This window comes from Hydra vulgaris, chromosome 01, assembly GCF_038396675.1.
Source record: "Hydra vulgaris chromosome 01, alternate assembly HydraT2T_AEP".
Taxonomy (NCBI): Eukaryota; Metazoa; Cnidaria; class Hydrozoa; order Anthoathecata; family Hydridae; genus Hydra; species Hydra vulgaris.
In genome coordinates, this window is record NC_088920.1 from 71217773 (window position 1) to 71238663 (window position 20891).

At 26.7% G+C, this 20891-nt stretch overlaps 1 protein-coding gene and 2 long non-coding RNA genes across 5 annotated transcripts; all 3 read right to left on the reverse strand.

The window, feature by feature from the left end:
* Positions 1–435: 435 nt before the first annotated feature.
* On the reverse strand, positions 436–5817 carry LOC136075571 (uncharacterized). Of its 2 annotated transcripts, none has more exons than XR_010636019.1 (3): positions 5317–5817; positions 5061–5241; positions 436–857 (listed from the first exon to the last, which is right to left on the reverse strand). It is a non-coding gene; the product is annotated as an uncharacterized LOC136075571 (long non-coding RNA). The 2 variants fall into 2 exon arrangements; XR_010636018.1 differs by lacking the exon at positions 436–857 and adding an exon at positions 1616–3111.
* Positions 5818–10080: 4263 nt separating this feature from the next.
* On the reverse strand, positions 10081–11282 carry LOC136074972 (uncharacterized). Of its 2 annotated transcripts, XR_010635618.1 has the most exons (5): positions 11146–11282; positions 10979–11059; positions 10719–10790; positions 10382–10545; positions 10087–10209 (listed from the first exon to the last, which is right to left on the reverse strand). It is a non-coding gene; the product is annotated as an uncharacterized LOC136074972 (long non-coding RNA). The 2 variants fall into 2 exon arrangements; XR_010635617.1 differs by having other exon boundaries at positions 10081–10545.
* A 1083-nt stretch (positions 11283–12365) lies between these two features.
* LOC136074688 (uncharacterized) lies at positions 12366–14837 on the reverse strand. The gene has a single exon (XM_065787028.1). It carries the CDS (start codon positions 14835–14837, stop codon positions 12366–12368), a length of 2472 nt encoding a protein of 823 aa, XP_065643100.1.
* Between the last annotated feature and the right edge of the window lie 6054 nt (positions 14838–20891).

Sequence of the window (20891 nt, forward strand, 5' to 3'; positions counted from 1 at the left end):
CTTCTAAAATCTCAATATTTGTTGTATTAAAAATTATTTGTTACTATTTATTTTGTTAAGAACAACTTTTTTATATATTTTTAGAGCTATTTTTGGTTGGGGTACAATCAAAAAGTAAGTCAAAATCGAATATAGAAAAACGAATAAACAATATTCAAACTTTATCATAAATTTGTTAACACAATTAAAAAAAGAACATTGATAAAAACTTGATTTTATAAAATTATCAATAATATTATTTGATGTTTGATTAAATAACGATAAATTTTAATATAAAAATCATAGCTAACAACTCAAGTTATTGTCTAACAAGTTACGTAATTACGCTATTTTTTTAAATATCCAAAAAAAGTGACTTAAATAAAACCTTTCTTTCCTTGTTATTATTATAAAAAGACTAAAACAACTGTATTCAACTTTATTCTGCTAGAAATGTTCTAAAGTTACTTGTATAACTGAACTTCAAAAAGAGTTAAAAAAAAATTGTTATCCATTAAAATGCCTACTAACAATTTTTTAATAAAAGTTACAAATATTTTATTAAAAATGTAAACTTCAGATAAATTAAAAATGTTAATCATAATATGTTAAGAAAATAAAAAAAAAATAAAAATTGCCAGTTAAATGTTACTCAAAAAGGAGGACAGACAAGATAGGAAACTTACGACATTGTATTGCAACAAATGATTAAATAATTTAGAGTAAATTTGCCATCTTATACCATAAGAAAAGTCAATTTTTGCTGACTGATTGTCTGCTTGAGGTTAATCCAGTAATAAACGATATACCGAAAAAAACAACCACATAGCTTAATGTCAGCATGTTACTAGCAGTTGCATTATATAATATGTACAAATCTAAAAAAAATTATTTCATTTAATATAAAGATCAACATTCTTGTTTTCTTTCTATTACTCACCTCTGAGGTGTAATGAAAATAATTTTTTTTTTAATTGTGGTTACAACCCTTTCTCAACTTTTAAACTTTAAAATACGAAACCTTGACAAACAAGGCTGCTGCGTGCAGAAAATAAGTTCTTAAAATATTAACATTAATAAATTAGTAAAGGACATTTATCATACCTTTTTATTTGACTGACTTAGTATGTTATCGTACTGTGTGAAATATGGCATTTGCAAGTAGCATGTTGATACAGAGCTATCTGAATGTCTAATTCAGTATTCCATTAATGGAATGAACTGAAAGAGACAATCAGTCCGCATACAATTTTTTATTCTATTTATGAATCGATGTATACAAAAACGTTCTAAGTTCTAAGTTCTAAGTTCTAAGTTCTAAAAACCATTTTTTCGGGGAACGAGAAAAAAGTTATTAGATCCAAAATTATTACTTTAATGAATTCAAAAAAAAAATCTGGGTGCTTTTTGACATCTTTAAATTTTAGATTTGTTAAAATATATATAAAAATTTGTGATATATTTATGCGTTATACATAGTTAAAGTTGTCAGACTTAAAAATAGTTTTTATGACTTACAACGTTTTTGTATACATCGATTCATATATAATATTATATCTTCTTATGATGTGAAAGATTTTCAAAAATATTTATATTATTCTATATATATTCAAAATTATTTATAATGTTCTAAAATAGCTATTCTCCAGTGCATTCTAATACAATAGTTCTTTTTTCAAATAAGTTTTCTTTACGCTGATTCCAAATATGAATAAAAAATTGTAGATAAAAACAAAAATGTGTTTGTGTCATTAATTTAGCAGAATATTTTATATTCTGCAAAAAGCTATTAAACTGTTCGCAGATAGATGAATTTATTGGATAAAAATTCCCCAAACGATTACACCGAAAAACATCAGCACATTTATGTGTGTAGCCATGAAATACGTCATGAAAAAAGGAAGTATTTTTAAAATATCCAGATTCACGGTTGTGACAAAACTCTGACAAGCTGCAACCAAAGTCATACACAATATTTTCTGGAGCAACTTCAAGATGTGTATACAATGAGGCATTTGGTTCCTTTCTTCCCTCAGACCCAGGAATAATATGGAATCCGTAACAATGGCCATGTATAGGGCAAAACCATAAAAAAAGGAAAGATACACCTTTTTTAGATACTTGAGGAAACAATTAATTGCAGATTTCCGATGGAATATTATCAAACATGTTATTACTGGAACTGCAGAAAATGCTCGCATTTTCTTTATCTGGCATCCATGCTTTTCAAAATAATATGCTCTACCATATTGCGGTGGATTCTAAGTGCCTTCAATGACTTCTGTGTTATTTGGTTCGACATCACTAATATGAATTTTTTTCACAAAGTTACAGTATTGTATTAATAACAAAATATCTCCAGAAGGTGCATTGTTGTAGTTAGAGGATATTTCCACTAATCTAGCTAGCTCTGGAGAGAAGCGACGCAATTAATAACAAAACTTAACAACAAGTTCACAATCACCTAGATTAGATAAAAATTGCTCACATATGCAAGCAATTTCATTAGTGAATCGTAATGGAATTAATGAACCAAGGGAGCTATCAGCAGCTAGTATTTTAAAAACTTTGGCATAGAAGCATGGCAAAGTATTTGGAACAGGTGATTCAGAAATCATTAGCTGAAATGACGGTACGCATTCAGCAGGAATATAACTCACAAGAACTGAATTCAACTGTAACGTATCAGCATCAAAGTTGAAATAATTAGAGTTATCAACAGACAGAATATAAAGACAAATCTTTTTTAAATGAGCTCTAGCCTCTGAAAACTGTTTAGAATCTAATTTTTCCGAATTAAAAATAAACAATCTATCTAGTCGCCGTAATGGTGTTGGAATCTAATAAAGTTCAGCTGACTCTAAAGGTTTTACAAGAGAATTTTTAAAGCTAATTCCTATTTTCGTTGCATCACAAGCCAAAACTGGTATTTGTTGATTTTCTGGACACATATGACATTTTTCTCTAAAATCAATGTGCATGTGGGAGGCCCAAGCAAAAAACCAATCAATAAATGTTTGTGTAGACATAAATGGCAAATAAGAGGTACTTCTACGTTTGTATTTGTTTGAATAAAAATTGACAAAACCACTGAATGTTCCTTTGGACAAAACAAAATCAACAAATCCCAACCTGAAAGAAATTTAAATTCAAATAATTAACTCAGTTAATAAGCAAATGAAAAGGATAGTTTTTTTTTGAAAATTTACCTAATTCATAACCAGCACAAGTGGATTTAGACAAGCAAAAAGCAAAAAGTCTTCACATCCCAATAACTTGTACAAGTATTGGATAAACATTTTCTCATAAAAACATCACCCTCAATTACTTCACGATCTGTGTACATATTAATTTTATGGTAAAATTCTGTATAACCAGTAAAAAACAGATTCTGATACCCACCCAGTCCGTCCTGATTTGCAAAACATACTAACCCCAGAATGGGCATCCATATTTATTGCTTCAGTATTTTAATTCTTCATTCTACTGCAAAAATTGCTTCAATTTTTCCACCATTAATGATTGTTTATTGATTGACAATGATTAAAATTTTTTTTAATGATTGACAATCATTAAAAAAAATTTTAATCATTGTCAATCATTAAATTATCATTAATCGTGGAAAAATTAAAGCAATTTTTGCAGTAGAATGAAGAATTGAAATACTGAAGCAATACAAATGGATGCCCATTCCGGGGTTAGTATGTTTTGCAAATCAGGACAGAGTATTATTATTATTGTTATACTACTCCTGACTCTTGATATCTGAAACTCTCAGGGGACTGGTAAAAAAGTCTATTATATGGTGAGTTTGAGATCAAAAAAATTCCATTATTAAGGGAACTTGAAAAAAGTTTGAAACAGAGAGTTTGAGATATCATGTGTTTGTAGATCAAGTATTCAAGATATCGAGTTGATTGTACTACTAGAAAGATAAACATCCAAGGTTTTAGAGCATCTCCTATTCTCAAACTGGAATTATTACATTAGAAGAGACTCACCAGCCTCAAAGTAGGTCATAATTGATTACATGTTACCAGTAGCAGGGTGACCTGACAATAAAACTTATGTTTTACCTCATTTAATATTTAAATACTCATGATTGGGATAATTTTATAACAGCACTTTAAAAATTTTAAAATTAAAATTCAAGGGATTTTTAAGTACTATTAACATATGCTTTCATATGGAAGAGTAAAAAAAAAACATAATGAATGTGTACATATTAAGGTTTTTTTTTTTTTTAAATATCATATTTTCTATTTCATGCTATTTTATTTTTATTTTTTTAATACTGTTTTTATTATCTCATCTAGATCTGTTCATAAAAGTTGTGCATACAAAATATGTTACACCAATTTCAAATTAAAAATAAAAGTTGTTGTTTCCATTTTATAAAATAAAGTTTTAAAGTTTGTAAAGTAAAAACCATGTTGGTTGCACTTATAATTCAACTTAATTATAATTTTGAATGACTTCTATTAAATGATATTGTTTATACTTTTTTGTTGCAAAACTAATTAAAATTTAACTTAGTTATAACTTTTAAAATTTTTTTTATTTTAAACATTAAAGAAAAAATTAAAGTTAATATTTAAAAGTTATGAACGAAGAATCATTTTTATTACTATTAATGGAGTTTTGATGTAAAAAACAATTCATTAAAATGGCATTGTTTTTGAGGCAATTTTGCAACTATTTTTTGCAAGTATGAACTTATTTATTAAAATTCAGCAAAAAAAACAATAAAAATATTTTTTTAAATGCTCTTTCATTTTAAAGCATGTTGGTTGTATTTAGAGATTCCTTTAAAAAAATTTTGAAAAAAGTTGTTATATCTGAAATGTTATATCTGTAAAATGAGTTATATCTGTAAAATGTTTGTATCTAAAAAATGAGTTGTATCTGTATATATCTGTATATATAATATATATGTACTGTATATGTAAAATGTATTATATATGTAATAAGTGTTATATTGGTTAAAAAAAGAAAATTGTTTTATCTGTAAAAATAATTCATTAAATTAATCACAATCAACTATTTTAACTTAAAAAAAAACTTTAAAAAAATGTTCTTACACCACAGTCACAGTTGTCTTGAACAATAGGAGGCATAAAACAATATCCATTGGTAGCGGACTGACTTTTTACAATGTCATTGCTAAATTTTTCATTAAATTGATTATTGGAAAATTTTTTTACTTAGGGCATTAATTCCAAATGTCCACAAACCAGATGCTACATCAAAAACATCTTCCCACTAATAAAAACAAGAATTTACATAACAAATTAACACAAAAGCCAAAAATAAGTAAAAAATTTAAACAACAAAAACCTTATCCCTTGGTAGATTATCCTCTAACTCAGAATCAAAAGAGATCACTTTATCTTTGTCATTACAAAATGATTCTACTGTGTTTTGAACAAGATAAAAATATTCTCTTAAGACTTTTAGATGTGGACATAAGCAACCATTATGTAGATTAATAATTTGACGAGTACATCCTTCAGATATTTGACATAATGAATCATGACATTTTATTACTTTGCGAGATGATTTTGAAATTTCAAAAATTATAACAAAAGCACATGAATCAGCAACTACTGAATATCTTTCAACTCCAGATTTTAAAGTTAACTCAAAAACATTTAATTTGAGATTAAACTATCCATAAGTTTTTTTTGTTTAATAAAATATTTTCCGGGATGAAATCAGGATTATCAAGCATTTGTATTAGCTGGTTTAACAGACGACAATGACAGAATTATTTACATTTGTCAAATTTTCTGATTGAAAAAAAACACATGATGAGAATAATTTGCATAACAAACTAAACTTTAAACCTACTTGAAAATTCCTGTTCTCATGATTGTAATTGTTCACATATGCTTAGAGATGGTTTTTGAACACGCCAACCAAGAACGCCATGACTAAAAAGTTCAGCACAAAAGTATTCATACAGACTGTTTCTTTTGCTAAAATGCTGAACCAAGTTAACCTGAAACAAAATTGTGTTGTTTTCTGTTAATTATATGGAATAGAATATTGTAAAAAAATCAAAGAAAAGAAAAAAGTAGATTTAAAAAAAACTTTTAACATATCTCATTTTGATTTAATTTAATTGCTACTCAAAATACCTCATTAATAGAATCTTATAAAAAAGTTGGTCGTTTAGTTGAGTGTTCCAAGAAAATGATAAGAAACGAAGCCAATTCACTTGCTTTCGGACATGATACGTCAAAATCTGGGCAATTAAAACAATATATATATTTTTGTAAAAACATCCAAGCTGGAAAACTCGCAGTATTGTATTCCTTATTCAAGATCTAAAGACAAATAATTGAGAATGATAAATAATCATCAATAAATTCTTTACGCAAGAACGCAAATATCAGTAATAACATTAAACTCACTAGACGTTATTTCGTCTGACATATTTTCCGTGAATTTTTTCCCGAAGTTCACAGAAAAAAAAAGTCAGACAAAACATCGTCTATAAACTCACTTGAATCAATTTAAACGAAAAATCCATTGCTTTCAAGGGGGTTTCAAATGACCATCTGTGGTTGTTGTACACAACAACAGCAATGTTTGGTGGTACTGCATAAACTAAAGGTTGAAGTGTCAGCTTCAGGTCATTATACAATATTCTAATGTTATCAATTGAATGCTCAGCATTTTCAACTGACTGAAAAAAACAAATAATAGTTAAGAAATGTAACATGATTATTTTAATCACATTTTTGTAATTTTAGTAGTTTATTTATATTTAATATACATACATTGGCTAAAAAAAGAAATGATTCGCCACATTCTTTAACACTAGGAGTCCAGGATTTTCTCTTTGCTTCTTTACATAAATATGGAACGTTTGCAGCATGTCAATCGCACAATAGCCAAAAGAGCAGCAGTCTCTTCTTCTACCCCTATATTATATATTATATACATATATATATACATATATATATATATATATATATATATATATATATATATATATATATATATATATATATATATATATATATATATATATATATATATATATATACATATATATATATATACATACATACATATATATATATATATATATATATATATATATATATATATATATATATATATATATATATATATATATATATATATATATATATATATATATATGTATATATACACACACACACATGAATGTATAAATACGATTTTTCTATTATTGTCAGTTTGATGTACATTGGTAATTTTCCAACTGTCAATCTGTCAGATTGCAGATTAACTGAACTGGCATTAATATATGTATGTTAATCATAAATTTCAATAAAAAATAAAAAACTAACCATCTTGCATAGAATGTTTCTTAGCAACTAGGCCTATCAACTTTTTTGCATGTAATGGGATTTTTTAACATAAAGTTGTTGCAATGCTCCTGTTTCTTTGCATGCTCAACTCAGTAAAATCGATATTTACCTATAATAAAAGACATTATTTTGTATTTCTGTGGTAACATATAGTCAGTAATGTATGGATATATGTAATAAAATATAACCAATATTTAAAGTATACCAATGCATCTGCTTTTAGATCCAAAAGAAGTTTAAAATTCGGAATGTCTTTGGTGCCTAATTGAAAACTTTTCAACCTAAATTTCGAAGTTGATTTCCATTTATGGCACACTTCAGTCCATGGTTGATTATTAAACTTAAGCCAATTAAGGTCATCTTGAATTTCTTCTTCTATATAAATTTTTAAATGTTTAATAAAAAACTAAAAATGTTTCTAATTATATGATATAGAATAATACAAAGATGAATGCTATCATTTATCATTATCTATGCTATCATTTTATCAAATCATAAATTATCAAACAAAATTTCTGACTGTCAATCTGTCAGATATATAATATTTATATATATAGATACAGATATAGTGTTGCAAAAAAACTTGTTTTCTTGCTGTTGTGTTTTTTTCATCCATTTTTAAAGCATTTTTTGGGTTTTGGTGTAGGTTTTTTGGATTTTTATCAACTCTTGTGGTATATTTGTTTACTAATTTTGTGTAAGCAGAGTGTTTAGCCAAAGAGGTAAGAAATTTTTTATCTTTATGAATTTATGAGAAAATGGCTAAACAGTTATTTATTTGCTAACTATTTTTTCTAGATTTTTGCCTTTTTTTTTTTTTTCTTGAAAAAAAAAAAAAATTTTTTATTATTTTATTAATTTTACTTATTTTTCTTTACTTGTAAGAATTATTAAATTTATTTTTTATAATTAATTTTTTAATTTTCTTTTTTCACTTAATATAAAGTAAGTAATTGAACAATTGCTAAACTAAAACAACACTGAAAATATGATATGCTAAATGGAGGAAATAAAACAAGTATTTAATAACTATCACCAAAAATAAAATTTAAAATCATTTTAATGTATAAAAAAAAAAAAGTAGTTTTTAAGGCAAAACCCCAAAAATACCCACAAAAAAAAGAAAACGAAGCCCTCAGTTTTTTGGGCCAAATAACGTTTTTTTGGCAAAATAAAACAAGAACCAAAAAAAAAAGACTTACATCTTCATAAAGATATATATAAAATTTATTAAAAATATAAAACATAATATACTATTTATTAGTGATGTACCGATTAATCGGCATCGGCATCGGCTTAATCGGCCACTTTTTGGAGCAATCGGTATCGGTATCGGCATCGGCCTTTTTTTATTAATTTACCGATATGCATTACCGATGGCATTTTAATACTTTTATCCTGCATTTTGATAATTATTAAATAATAAATAATCTAAACTTTATGCATCGCTTAGAATTTTTAGAAAAATTGTTTATTTTGACTTTGTTTACAGGCAAGTTTATTTATTTGGGTCTAAGTATTTGTTTACCAGTATGGATTCCATGAAAAAATTTACCCAATTTAAAGCTCTATGACTTTATATCTTCAAAACTTTAATAATTAGTTAATTCATCGGTATCGGCATCGGTATCGGCCTTTTCCTATCCATCGGCATCGGTATCGGCATCGGCCAAAAAAGTGTTATCGGTACATCACTACTATTTATAATAACTAAATCATATAAAGCATACCATCACTAATATCATGTTCTTCAACTAATTGTTGGTCATTAGAACTTTTTAAGATACCAACTGATTTAATATTTCGCCATGTGTTGCGAAGCTTTTCTGTCAACTTTCCACCAGCTATAGTTTTTTTATTTGTAGGAGCAGTATACCATGTTTCCTAACAAAGAACGAATTAAACATAAATAGCTATAACTACAATTTCATTAAAAATCATACAGATCACTTTAACACATAACTCTGAAAGTTACTTACAATCTTTTCTGAAGGAAAATGTGAAATAATGGCATTTGCTGATACACATACATCTGCATTAGTTGGAAGATTTCTATATATATATTCTATATATATATATATATATATTCTATATATATATATATATATATATATATATATATATATATATATATATATATATATATATATATATATATATTCTATATATATATATATATATTCTATATATATATATATATATATTCTATATATATATATATTCTATATATATATATATATTCTATATATATATATATTCTATATATATATTCATTCTATATATATATATATATATATATATATATATATATATATATATATATATATATATATATATATATATATATATATATATATATATATATATATATATATATATATATATATATATATATATATATATATATATATATATATATATATATATATATATATATATATATATATATATATATATATATATATATATATATATATATATATATATATATATATATAAATACAGCCCTCGGAATTAGAGTTGGCCTATCTGCCGACCTTAAAGTGATTTAAGTCGCCGATCTTATGCCGATCTTGTTTCTATTTTTTATGGTGAAACCTTTGTAAATAAATGTTTTTGCAAACCTGATGCCGACCTTAAACAGTTTAAGGCTGGCAATTTATTGCTGAATTAATTTTTTTAATTCCGAGGGTTGTAAATAATATTTAAAATCTCATAATTTTTTTACTTACTGCAAACCTTTCCTTTGAATGATATGGTTGACTACTATGCCAGCCAACTTGCTGCGTAAACTAAATGTTAGATTTGAAGCACTTAACACAATCATTCCATCTGTGCAAGAATTTAGGATCGGGGCTAAGCCATTCTGTTAAATTCATAAATAATATTTCAGTGTTAATTAAACAAAATATAACTTATAATTAAAATTATGATGATTAATGATATGTTAACAATAATGCTAATTAAGTATTATAATATTTTCTTCCACAGAAATTATATAGTTATAGTTAAACAATATAAAGAAAAATATGTCAAACCTCAAAGAGAGTATTGCTTTTATGATGAAGTACAGTTTTTGATACAGAAACTACTTTACCAGTTGAATCTTGGAATGGCTTAGCTTGCTGTATGCACTGCTTTTTCATCGGGCTCATTACCTTGTTATTGAAGTCTATTTCGCTTCGGCTCAAAATAGCTGGTTCTATAATCAAATAATATCATTATTGACATGGGTTGCAAACAGTAATACTAGTACTGTGAGAATGAGAAACATTATTACATAAAAAAATCAAGTGTTTTAAGTATACTCTTTTAAAATATTTAAAAACGTTAAAGCCACTAATAATTTATTTTTTTAATATGCAAGGCAAATACCAAAGGTAGCATCTCCATTTTCTTTTGTACAGTTTTGAGGTTCAACTAACATGTTAGACATACTGAGAGAAGCTAAATATTATTTATAAAATATTAGGTATATTTTTGAAAAAATCTTGTTTATGTAATATTTAAAACCTAAAAACCAGTAACAAGTAATTTGAGTTTATAATGATTTGCTTTTCATTACTTTCATCGCTTATTGTAGCTATGTGAAGTTTGAAACACATGACAAAAAATTATAAAAATAATAACTGTACTGGAAATTGTATTCTGTATTGCATTGCTCTTAGAGAAATGAGCTAACTCAATATCTTCAACAAGATTGAAATTGTCTTCCACTAAAGTATATAAAACATTGTGTTATATGTAATATTTCTATAATTATTAAGAAATATTATTATATAAAAATACTTGTTAAAAATACCTTTATGTAAAACTGGTGCATGATCACAATAGGCACACAAATCAAAGTCTTTCTCTTTTTTGTGTATTCATCACAATCACAACCTGGTTTGAGACATTGCATTCTACTTCTCCCTTTTTTCATCCTTCATTTTTAATGACACTATAAAAATGAAGAAAAATAAAGTAAAAGAAAAAAAAAAGTCATTACTAGAAATTTGTATTACATTATATCATTTATATAAATTTATTTGGAAAAAATAACTCTAAATGACTAAAAAAAGCCGAAAAATAAAATAATGAAAATTTATCCTTTTTAAAGTTATAGTTAAACTTATAGTATACTATAATAGTGTATAGGGTTATATATTATAATATAAAATGCACCAATAAATAGTAAATGAAAACTAGTCAATTATTTAATGTAATACAAAAAAGTAATTGATTGTTTTGAAATAAATACCATGGCCGTCAACACCGGTGGGGGCCATTGCATGGGGCAATTGCTCCTGCAATGCCTGATTTTATGTATTCAAAGCATGTTGACACGGCAGTGTCGATGTACTTTGAAAACATAAAATCAGTTCACTAAAAACAGAAAATACAAATACATTTATATAGTAAATATATATTTGTTTAAAACTTCAAGAAACAAAATAAAGAGCAGGATTGAAAGCTTTTTTAAAAACAAAATAAGCTTTGTAAACTAAATTATAAATAAATAAAAAATGATCAGATGGATTCAGATGGCAATAACACCTTACATACTACCTACAAATACCTATTTAGTTTCAAGTAAAGACATTGTTTAAAGAATTTTAAAATTTTCATTGTTTTCATTTGACATTGTTTGAAGAATTTTAAAATTTATATATTTTACAAGTTATAGTCATTTAAAACTTGTGTCACAGAAAGAATAATAGATTCCTTCAATCGCACAAGTTTTAATGGTTATAAGTTATAACCATTGAAACGTTATAAACTAGTAACAAAAAAATGTAAAATTCTATAAACTTAAATGTTTACCTATAAATATTGTTTATAGGTATTTATATGTAAAGTATTATTGCCCCCATCTGAATATTTTCAGTTTTTTTTTAATTTCCAATTTAGTTTGCAAAAGTCATTTCTCTTTTTAACAACAAGACTTTTCAATCTTGCCCTAAAGTACATCAAATAATTATATAAATGTTTTTTATTTACAAAAAAATTAAAAAAATTTAAATGCTACAAAATCAATAGTTATATTTTGTGCATTAATGAAACGTATTTATTTTTATTTAAATTTCGTAGTTTTAATGGCCAAGGTGAGATAATGTTATCAAAGTGAGAGCAATTTAAAACAATTAACTCTGTTTCAATGTCAACCTCAAAAGCTTGCAAGTGATAGCATTCAGTTATAATAAACAACTTTTGACAAATAAAGTAAAATAAATTAGTATCAGATACGAAAATTTGTTTGATTACACAAAATGCAAGATATAATTCTTCAACTGCATAAATAACGACATCACCAATTTTAAAGTTAACGAAGTTAACAGAAACACTCTTTGTTTGGAAAATTTCTCTGTACAACCCATAACTACCTATCAATTCTGATATAGTTTGTCCATCAATCACATGGCAAAGTAAAATAGGAACAGTTTTAGCAACACAAAATTCATTATTTTTTAAGCCATGTTTTGCCATGAACCGAGTTGACTGATCCATTTGGTGTCTAATAGCTACTGTTTTGCAAACATTTTTGAAATTTCCCACAGATGAAGCAGTCCGCTTAAAACCTCTTAATTTACCTTCACAACGCATTACCCACATATGACTTAGCGGACCAAGCATTTTAATAATACGTGGATAATGAATAAGGTTATGAAACTTCAATGTTAAGCCACACTTAAACACAAAACAGTATTCCTGTAAAAATTCAGTGATGAGAGAACCAAAATACAATAAATCAGGCTTGCTAAAATGCAAACCAAATGAGTAAAGGACAATTTGTCTTAACAATAAAAAAACAACCCAAACATTGTCATCGAAAGGAACTAAATCTCCAACTAACAAAGGAAAGCTTAAAACCAAATTTAGCATTTCAATTGCACCAATATTAATTGAACCATTTTTTATTTGATTATCAGTGGGACATGAAGGGATTGATGAGTGATCGTATGAAAATTTTTTCATTCTGCTATTTATGTCACCTAGACTGAAGAATTTTTTCTGAAATACTAGATAGTTTAACATTTTTTGAAAAACATATTTGCAAATGCCTTCTAACAAATCGTGCATAATATCACAATAAATATTATCATTAACATGAAATGATGGAATTTTATTAAAGCAACACTTTTCCTTTATACCATTGAGGGAACAATTATGTAAAGAAACATCGTAATTGTACCTCTTAGTCTCAAGAAGAGATTCAGATTCAACAAAAATACTGTCAAAGTCTTTACGCTTCATTTTGCATATTCTGCATGGGTATGTGGCAGTAAAACTTTCCACATAACCTAACACTCCATTTAAACCAAAGATTATGGAATTCAGAATTTGAGCAAGAACAACATATATTTTAAATTCATTACCATCTATTTTTATAGTAAAGCCTTTTGTTTCTAATTCTGTCATTTCTTTGATGTATATAGAAAATGCATCTTTATTTGAATATTTAATGCGATTAGAAGAATAAATAATTGCACTTAACAAAATATTCTCAAGTTTTGAGTTATGTAGTGGTTTTAAACATTTTAGAATTGTACACAAAGCTCCGATTTTGTGAACAGTGCTATGTGAACCTAATGGATTAGCAGTTTCTAAATCATCAAAAAAACAAAAAACTGGAATTATAAAAGTATTTTGGGAATGAACATGTTGAAGACGTAATTGATGATTTTTCCACAACTCTCCATCTTTAAAGTCTGAAACTAAACCATTAGTAGACGGTTTTAAATTACTTCTTATTTCATCAAGTACACCGGGAAGACAAAGAAAAACTTCAAGACACTGCTTTAATGAAACATATTGCCCTGTTGCAACACAAGTTGAGCAAACTATTCCTTTAGATGTTCTTTGAGTGCTTATAAAATGACCTATTGGATATGATTTTGGTTTTATATAATATCCTTTCTTTTCAAAATAATTTGTTTGTTGATGCAAACTTTCTAAACCTTGAAAAGGTTTTTTGAGGCGTGAGATATTTTCAAAGAAATAATTATGTTCCTCATTTTGGAGCCCGTGTTTGTCAAAAATTACTTGAGTCTCATTACTAATTCCTGTTACAATTAATGACACAAAGTCTGAACATGCATCCACAATTTTTAATATAGTGGTTAGGGGCAGATTAGAATAACTTCTTAGTTTAGAAATAAAATAAGCGGAATCTTCAAAAATACCATCGATTTCATCAAATTTAATAAAAAACTTTGACATATTATCTGTGCAAACAGGTTCGTTATCGTGAACAGCTAAAGACAAGTTATTTGAATATAAACATCGTTGCGTAATATCTACTTCTTCTAAATTAGGTGTTTGAAAAACTTCTTGATGAGATTTTTCAATATGTTTTGTAAGACTTTGAAAAGAATTATATTCCATCGGACAACCATCCTGTCTGCAAACTAATCTTTCGCGATAACTATGTTTGTTGTGAAAAACTTTTAAATGACATTTATAAGAGTTGGTGGTGCTTGCAGTATATTCACAATAAGCACAGTTAATCATGATTACAGTGAAATAATTAAAATTTTTCTTTTCAGTTAAAACAACGATGCTTGACTATTATAAATATAAAAAATGGCGAAAATCTTTTTTTTTTCTCCTTTTATTTGCCATCCCGTCGCGCATTTGGTGAAAATAACAAACATAATTTTGTAAATTTAACCAAATAAATTTGTTAAACTTTGCGTGAAGACAAAACGCAAAAACATAATCAAACCAAATAATTTGGTTAAAATAACAAAATCGATTTGGTAAAGTTTACAAAAGATTTGGTATATTTTACCAAACGGGTTTGTAACTTTTACAAAAACTACTTAACCAAACATATTTGGTTAAGTTAACGAAACAAATTTTTGCCGTGTATGCACAAAATTTAGGATAATTTTCAAGCTTCACAGCATCTGAAGTAGGTTTTGGTATATCTAAGCCTGTAGGAGGAACAAAAAAATGCATTTTAATGTCCCTAAAATTTTCCGGCAACGATTTTACTGAGACAAGAACAGGTGTGGTCATTGGTATTTTAACGTTTTGATCATTTTCTCCACTGATATATTTGAAGAGGTTTTGAAACATTGTTCGAAACGCTGTAAAACAAAGATAAATTTATACTATATATATATAAATATATATATATATATATATATATATATATATATATATATATATATATATATATATATATATATACACACTAACATATACATACATATATATATATATATATATATATATATATATATATATATATATATATATATATATATATATATATATATATATATATATATATATATATATATATATATATATATATATATATATATATATGTTAGTGTGCGTGCGTGCGTGTGTGTGTAAATATAAGTATGTAAGTTTATATTATACTATATATAAACTTATATACTTATATTTACATACACACACACATATATATATATATATACATACATATATATAATATATTATACATATATATACATATATATATATATATATATATATATATATATATATATATATATATATATATATATATATATATATATATATATATATATATATATATATATATATATATATATATATATATATTCACAAGGGTGTTTCAAAAAACATTATATTTGAAATATATATGCTGCTAACTTCTTAATGTGTTCTATATGATAAAAAAAACACTTGATTTAAAATTTTTTTTAATAAAAAATATTTTTAAGAGCTCCCTTAAAAATTTTTTTAATAAAAAATATTTTTAAGGGTCCCCCAAGATCCTTTAACATATAACGTGTTCTTAATATTATTTATAAAAAATAAAATAAATATGTTAGATTCAAAGCATGAAAACTGGAGTTTCTAAACTAAAAATGGAAAAAGTGTATTTTTACTGACTTTTTTTTCGATAAGTTTTTTTACAATACATTTATAATTTTTGGGACTATTTTTTTATAATATAATTATCATTTTTTATTATATACATCCACATACAATGTAGAAGTATATGAATTAATACATGTATGTATATATATATATATATATATATATATATATATATATATATATATATATATATATATATATATATATATATATATATATATATATCATACACTTAATTCGGACTATTCGTGATCTCGTACTGTTTTTTGAGGTCTTTTCGGCAAAAAACTTCGCTTAACTAGGACTTTTATTTTGAATTGCATATAAGTGCATATAATAACAAAACTTCCAACATTTCAATAAAAATTCCAAACTTTAAACGCTCGAAAATAAAATACTTTCGCGTCAAATATTCGCGTGTAATTACACATAGATAAACATTTTCACGGAAATCTTTTGATTCAGTTAAGCTTTGATTAAATTCTATTTATTAATAACTATTACATTAAAAATTCAAAAATACCAATTAAAATTCAAAACTTTGAACGTTCAAATTATTTTTTTTCATTAATTACTTTTGCGTCAAACATAATTCAATGAACAAAACATTTTCAGTGATATCTTTGATTCGGTTATACTTCAATCAGCATTTATTTACAATGTTGAAGGTTGCTAAAGGAAAGCTGTCAAGTAGAACTATAACAGAAAAATACAAAATACTAAAAGAACTCGACAAAGGAGAATCATCTGTATCTATATCAAAGAAATATGGCATTCCAAAGTAAACATTGTCTGGATGGTCAAGAAAAAAACACAATATATTCAGAAGATGAAAAAACTAAAACTTCTGCGAAAAGAGTGCGGATGCGTGTCTCCCTAAATGAGGATTTGTTTAAGCATGTTGTATGTGGTTTTTAAACACCCGACACCAAAACATTCCTGTGTATGGAACCATTTTCAAGTCAAAGCTTTGCATTTTGCAAAAGAACTTGGTTGTGACAACTTTCAAGCATCCGATGGATGGTTTGATAGATAGAAAAAAAGAAACAATGTATAGTTTAAAACAAAATCAGGTATTTTATAAATTTATTTTTTCATTGATATTTACATTTTTTTCAGTCATTTGTCTAAAAAATAATAACAAACATGGAGCTCTCATTTCTATTCCATCACCCATAAACCAATAAATTATCAATCCAATTCTTTTGATTTAAATTGTTTAAAGTCATTACAACGTTTTGTCTTATTACCACTCGCTGCATGAAAAGCAAATAAAGTCCTAAACCATAGCTAATAAAATTTATGCTGATTTTAAAGTTGCTTTTCTTATTTTTTATAGGTGAAAATCAAGATGTTACTAATAAAATGACCGCTCTTTAGAGGGAAAAAACTTTGCCGACAATATTGTCTCGTTATAACTCGCGTGATATATTCAATGCAGATGAGTTTGGTTTGTTTTATGAAGCATTTCCAAAAAAAAGTATGCATTTGAAAGGTGAGAAATGTAGTGGAGGTAAGAATTGCAAGATGCGAATAACTGCGCTTGCTGCAGCTGACGTGTGCAGAAAAACTTCCAATGTTTGTTATTGGGAAATCAAACAAACCCCGTTGCTTTAAAGGAATTAAAAGCACTCTGTCATTACCGTTCGCAAAAAAAAAAGCAGGATGACCTCTGGATGAACTATTTGAGGATTGCTGGAAGCTGGATGAACTATTTGAGGAGTGGGTTAGACAAAACAGCAGAAAGTTTGCATTAGAAGGCTGAAAAGTAGATTTGGATATTGATAATTGCACCGCCCATCCGAATATTGAGAATCTTAAGTTGGATGATTGATCATCTTCACTTTTGGTCTTACACTCTCATACCTTTGGAAATCTATGGGTAACGTGTATGCACTTCATTTTTCCCCACAACAACTTCAACACCTTTTCTGAACACGTCACAGACATTGGAAATAGAAAAACTTTTCATGCTTCTGATGAAAGTACTATTGTAGATTTGCATATGTCTTCAAACATGTGGTACGGTTTAACTAAATTACAAGCTTGGTAGTCAGCTTACAAGTATGGTGTTGCATTGAATTCCGAAAATATCTCTGAGTCATGGCACCCAAATAAAATGGCAGGAAAGCAATAGATGGATGGTTTTTTGATACGGCATCCAAAATTATCACTATGTAAGCCAGAAAAAATTAGTCTTGCTTGTGCAACTGCCGTTAATCAACATACAGTGTCCATGTTTTTTGATAACTTGTTAGAAGTTCAATTAAAATATAAATTCAAACCAGAATGTGTTTTTAATGCAGATGAGACAGGGTTGTTAACAGTAACAGATCCTCCAAAGATTATTTCAACTCGTGGAACTAAGAGGGTTTGTCAAGCTGTTTCAGCAGAAAAAGGGGCATTGGTGACTATGTTGGCTTTTGTGAATGCTATTGGTAATACAGTTCCACCTGTATTTATATTTCCAAGAGTAAACTACAAAGATTTTATGATAAATGGAGCACCAACTGGAAGCTTAGGGTTGTGTAACAAAAGTGGTTGAATGACAATTGAAAACTTTTTTAGTTGCAATGAAGCACTTTGTTTTCCATGCTAAGCCATCTGTGGAGCATCCAGTGCTGTTATTATTGGACAACCATGAAAGCCACATTTCATTTGAAACAATAAGATTTGCAAAAGAAAACTCTTTGATTCTGTTATCATTTCCACCACAAAGTAGTCATAGATTGCAGCCTTTAGATGTTTTAGTGTTTGGGCCTTTTAAATCTTATTTTAGAATAGCTCAGAATGAATAGTTGGCTTCCAATCCAGGGAGGATTATGAACATATATAATTTACCTCAGTTAGCATGTGAAGCATATACTCTGTTGTTCACAATAAAAAAAAATTGCAGTGGGTTAACTGTGGGATTTATCCACTCAATAATCCAATAAATGTGGGATTTATCCACTCAATAGACAAATATTTGGGGAAAGTGATTTTATATCTTCTAGTGTTGGTGACAGACCTCTTCCAGAAATTCAAAAAATAAAGAATCAACATTTGTATGAAAAAAATAACAAGTTTCTTCCAAATCATCTGTTAAAATAGTTAGTCCAGAAACCACACAGCCCTAACCTAAAGCACCTTCAAGAAAAGACATTACAAAAAGAAGACAGCAGGATAAAAGTACTATATTAACTAAAACTTCAGAGAAGATAATAATTAAGAGTAAAAGTTTTGAAGCTGGTAGAAGTAAAACAAAAAAACAAAAAAGCAAAATTGAAAAGAAATGAAAGAAACAGAAGACTCTGATGCAGATTTTTTGATTGATTCATCTGTAAAAAATATGCTTATCAACCAAGAACAACAAAATACAAAGTATGCAAAGTATGCAAATGTATGCAAATGCAACTTGCAAAGTATGCAAATGCAACTGGAAAAGTTTCATTGGGCCTGCTTGGATTCAGTATTTTACTTTTCAATGGTGGATATGTGGAAATTGTAAAAATAACAGCAAGAAACGTTATTATGAATGCAAATTATGTGAAGTTAATTGTTAATATCTTTTAGACTTTCTTTGATATATTGAAATTTTATTCCATGTTCTTTGCAATACAACGGCTCAACAAGCAATAGTTGTTTTTTCTACTTTGTTTAAACATGAATGAAATGATTTTTTTTAAATATCTAATAAGTTGCTTATTATTGAGTTTTTTTTTTAAGTAAATTAAAAACATAATACAGTAAATAATTAAGTCAGCAGAGGGATGCTGCTTTACCTTGTTTTACTAAAAAAAATTAGCAATCTATTTTTTTAAATGAAATTTATTGTGAGTAATTTTAATTTTTTAGATAAAAATATTTTAGGTTTGTCAATATGAGGACATGGGTATGTCACCTTTCAATGAAAATTTCTTATGACATACATTTCTACCATTTGTTTTTTTACGTTTGCGGCACAAGACGAGTAAGACGTATTCTTTTTTTGAGAATAACTTTATTTACAATAAAAATGGAAATAAATATTGAAAATATAGAAAAAATTATCACAAGCAAACTAGAAGAGCAAAAAAAACCGGAGAGATTACTCAAAGATCATGAAAAAAACTTCACTACAATAATAAGTTCGAACTTCAAAATTATAACAGCAAGGTTAGACAAAATGGACGCTGAAATAAACAATAACAAGTTAAATATCAGAAGAATTGAAAATGAAGTTGATGAAATAAAAGTCAGCTTAAATTTCCAAGAAGAAAAAGCTAGGGATGAATTTATTCACATAAAAACTAAATATGATAATGAAATTTTGATTTTGAAAACAAAATCTATTGACTTAGAGAATCGCTCGAGACGTAATAACTTACGTATCGATGACATAAAAGAAAACCCTGAAGAAAACTGGAGTGATTGTGAGAAGGCTGTAAAAGACATCTTTAAAACAAAACTAAATATAGTAAGTGAAGTAGTTGTGGAACGAACGCACCGAGTCGGTGCAGTTAAAGATAATAAACACCAAGATCGATCGTTTTAAAGCTTTTGAATTATCATGATAAAAATAAAATATTAGGCTCAGTAAATAAACTTAAAGGAACCGGCATTTATATTAATGAAGATTATGCAAAAGAAACGATGTTAGAAAGAAAGAAGCTTTGGGAAGAAGTTAAACGGTTACAAAACGAAGGTAAATTTGCAGTTATT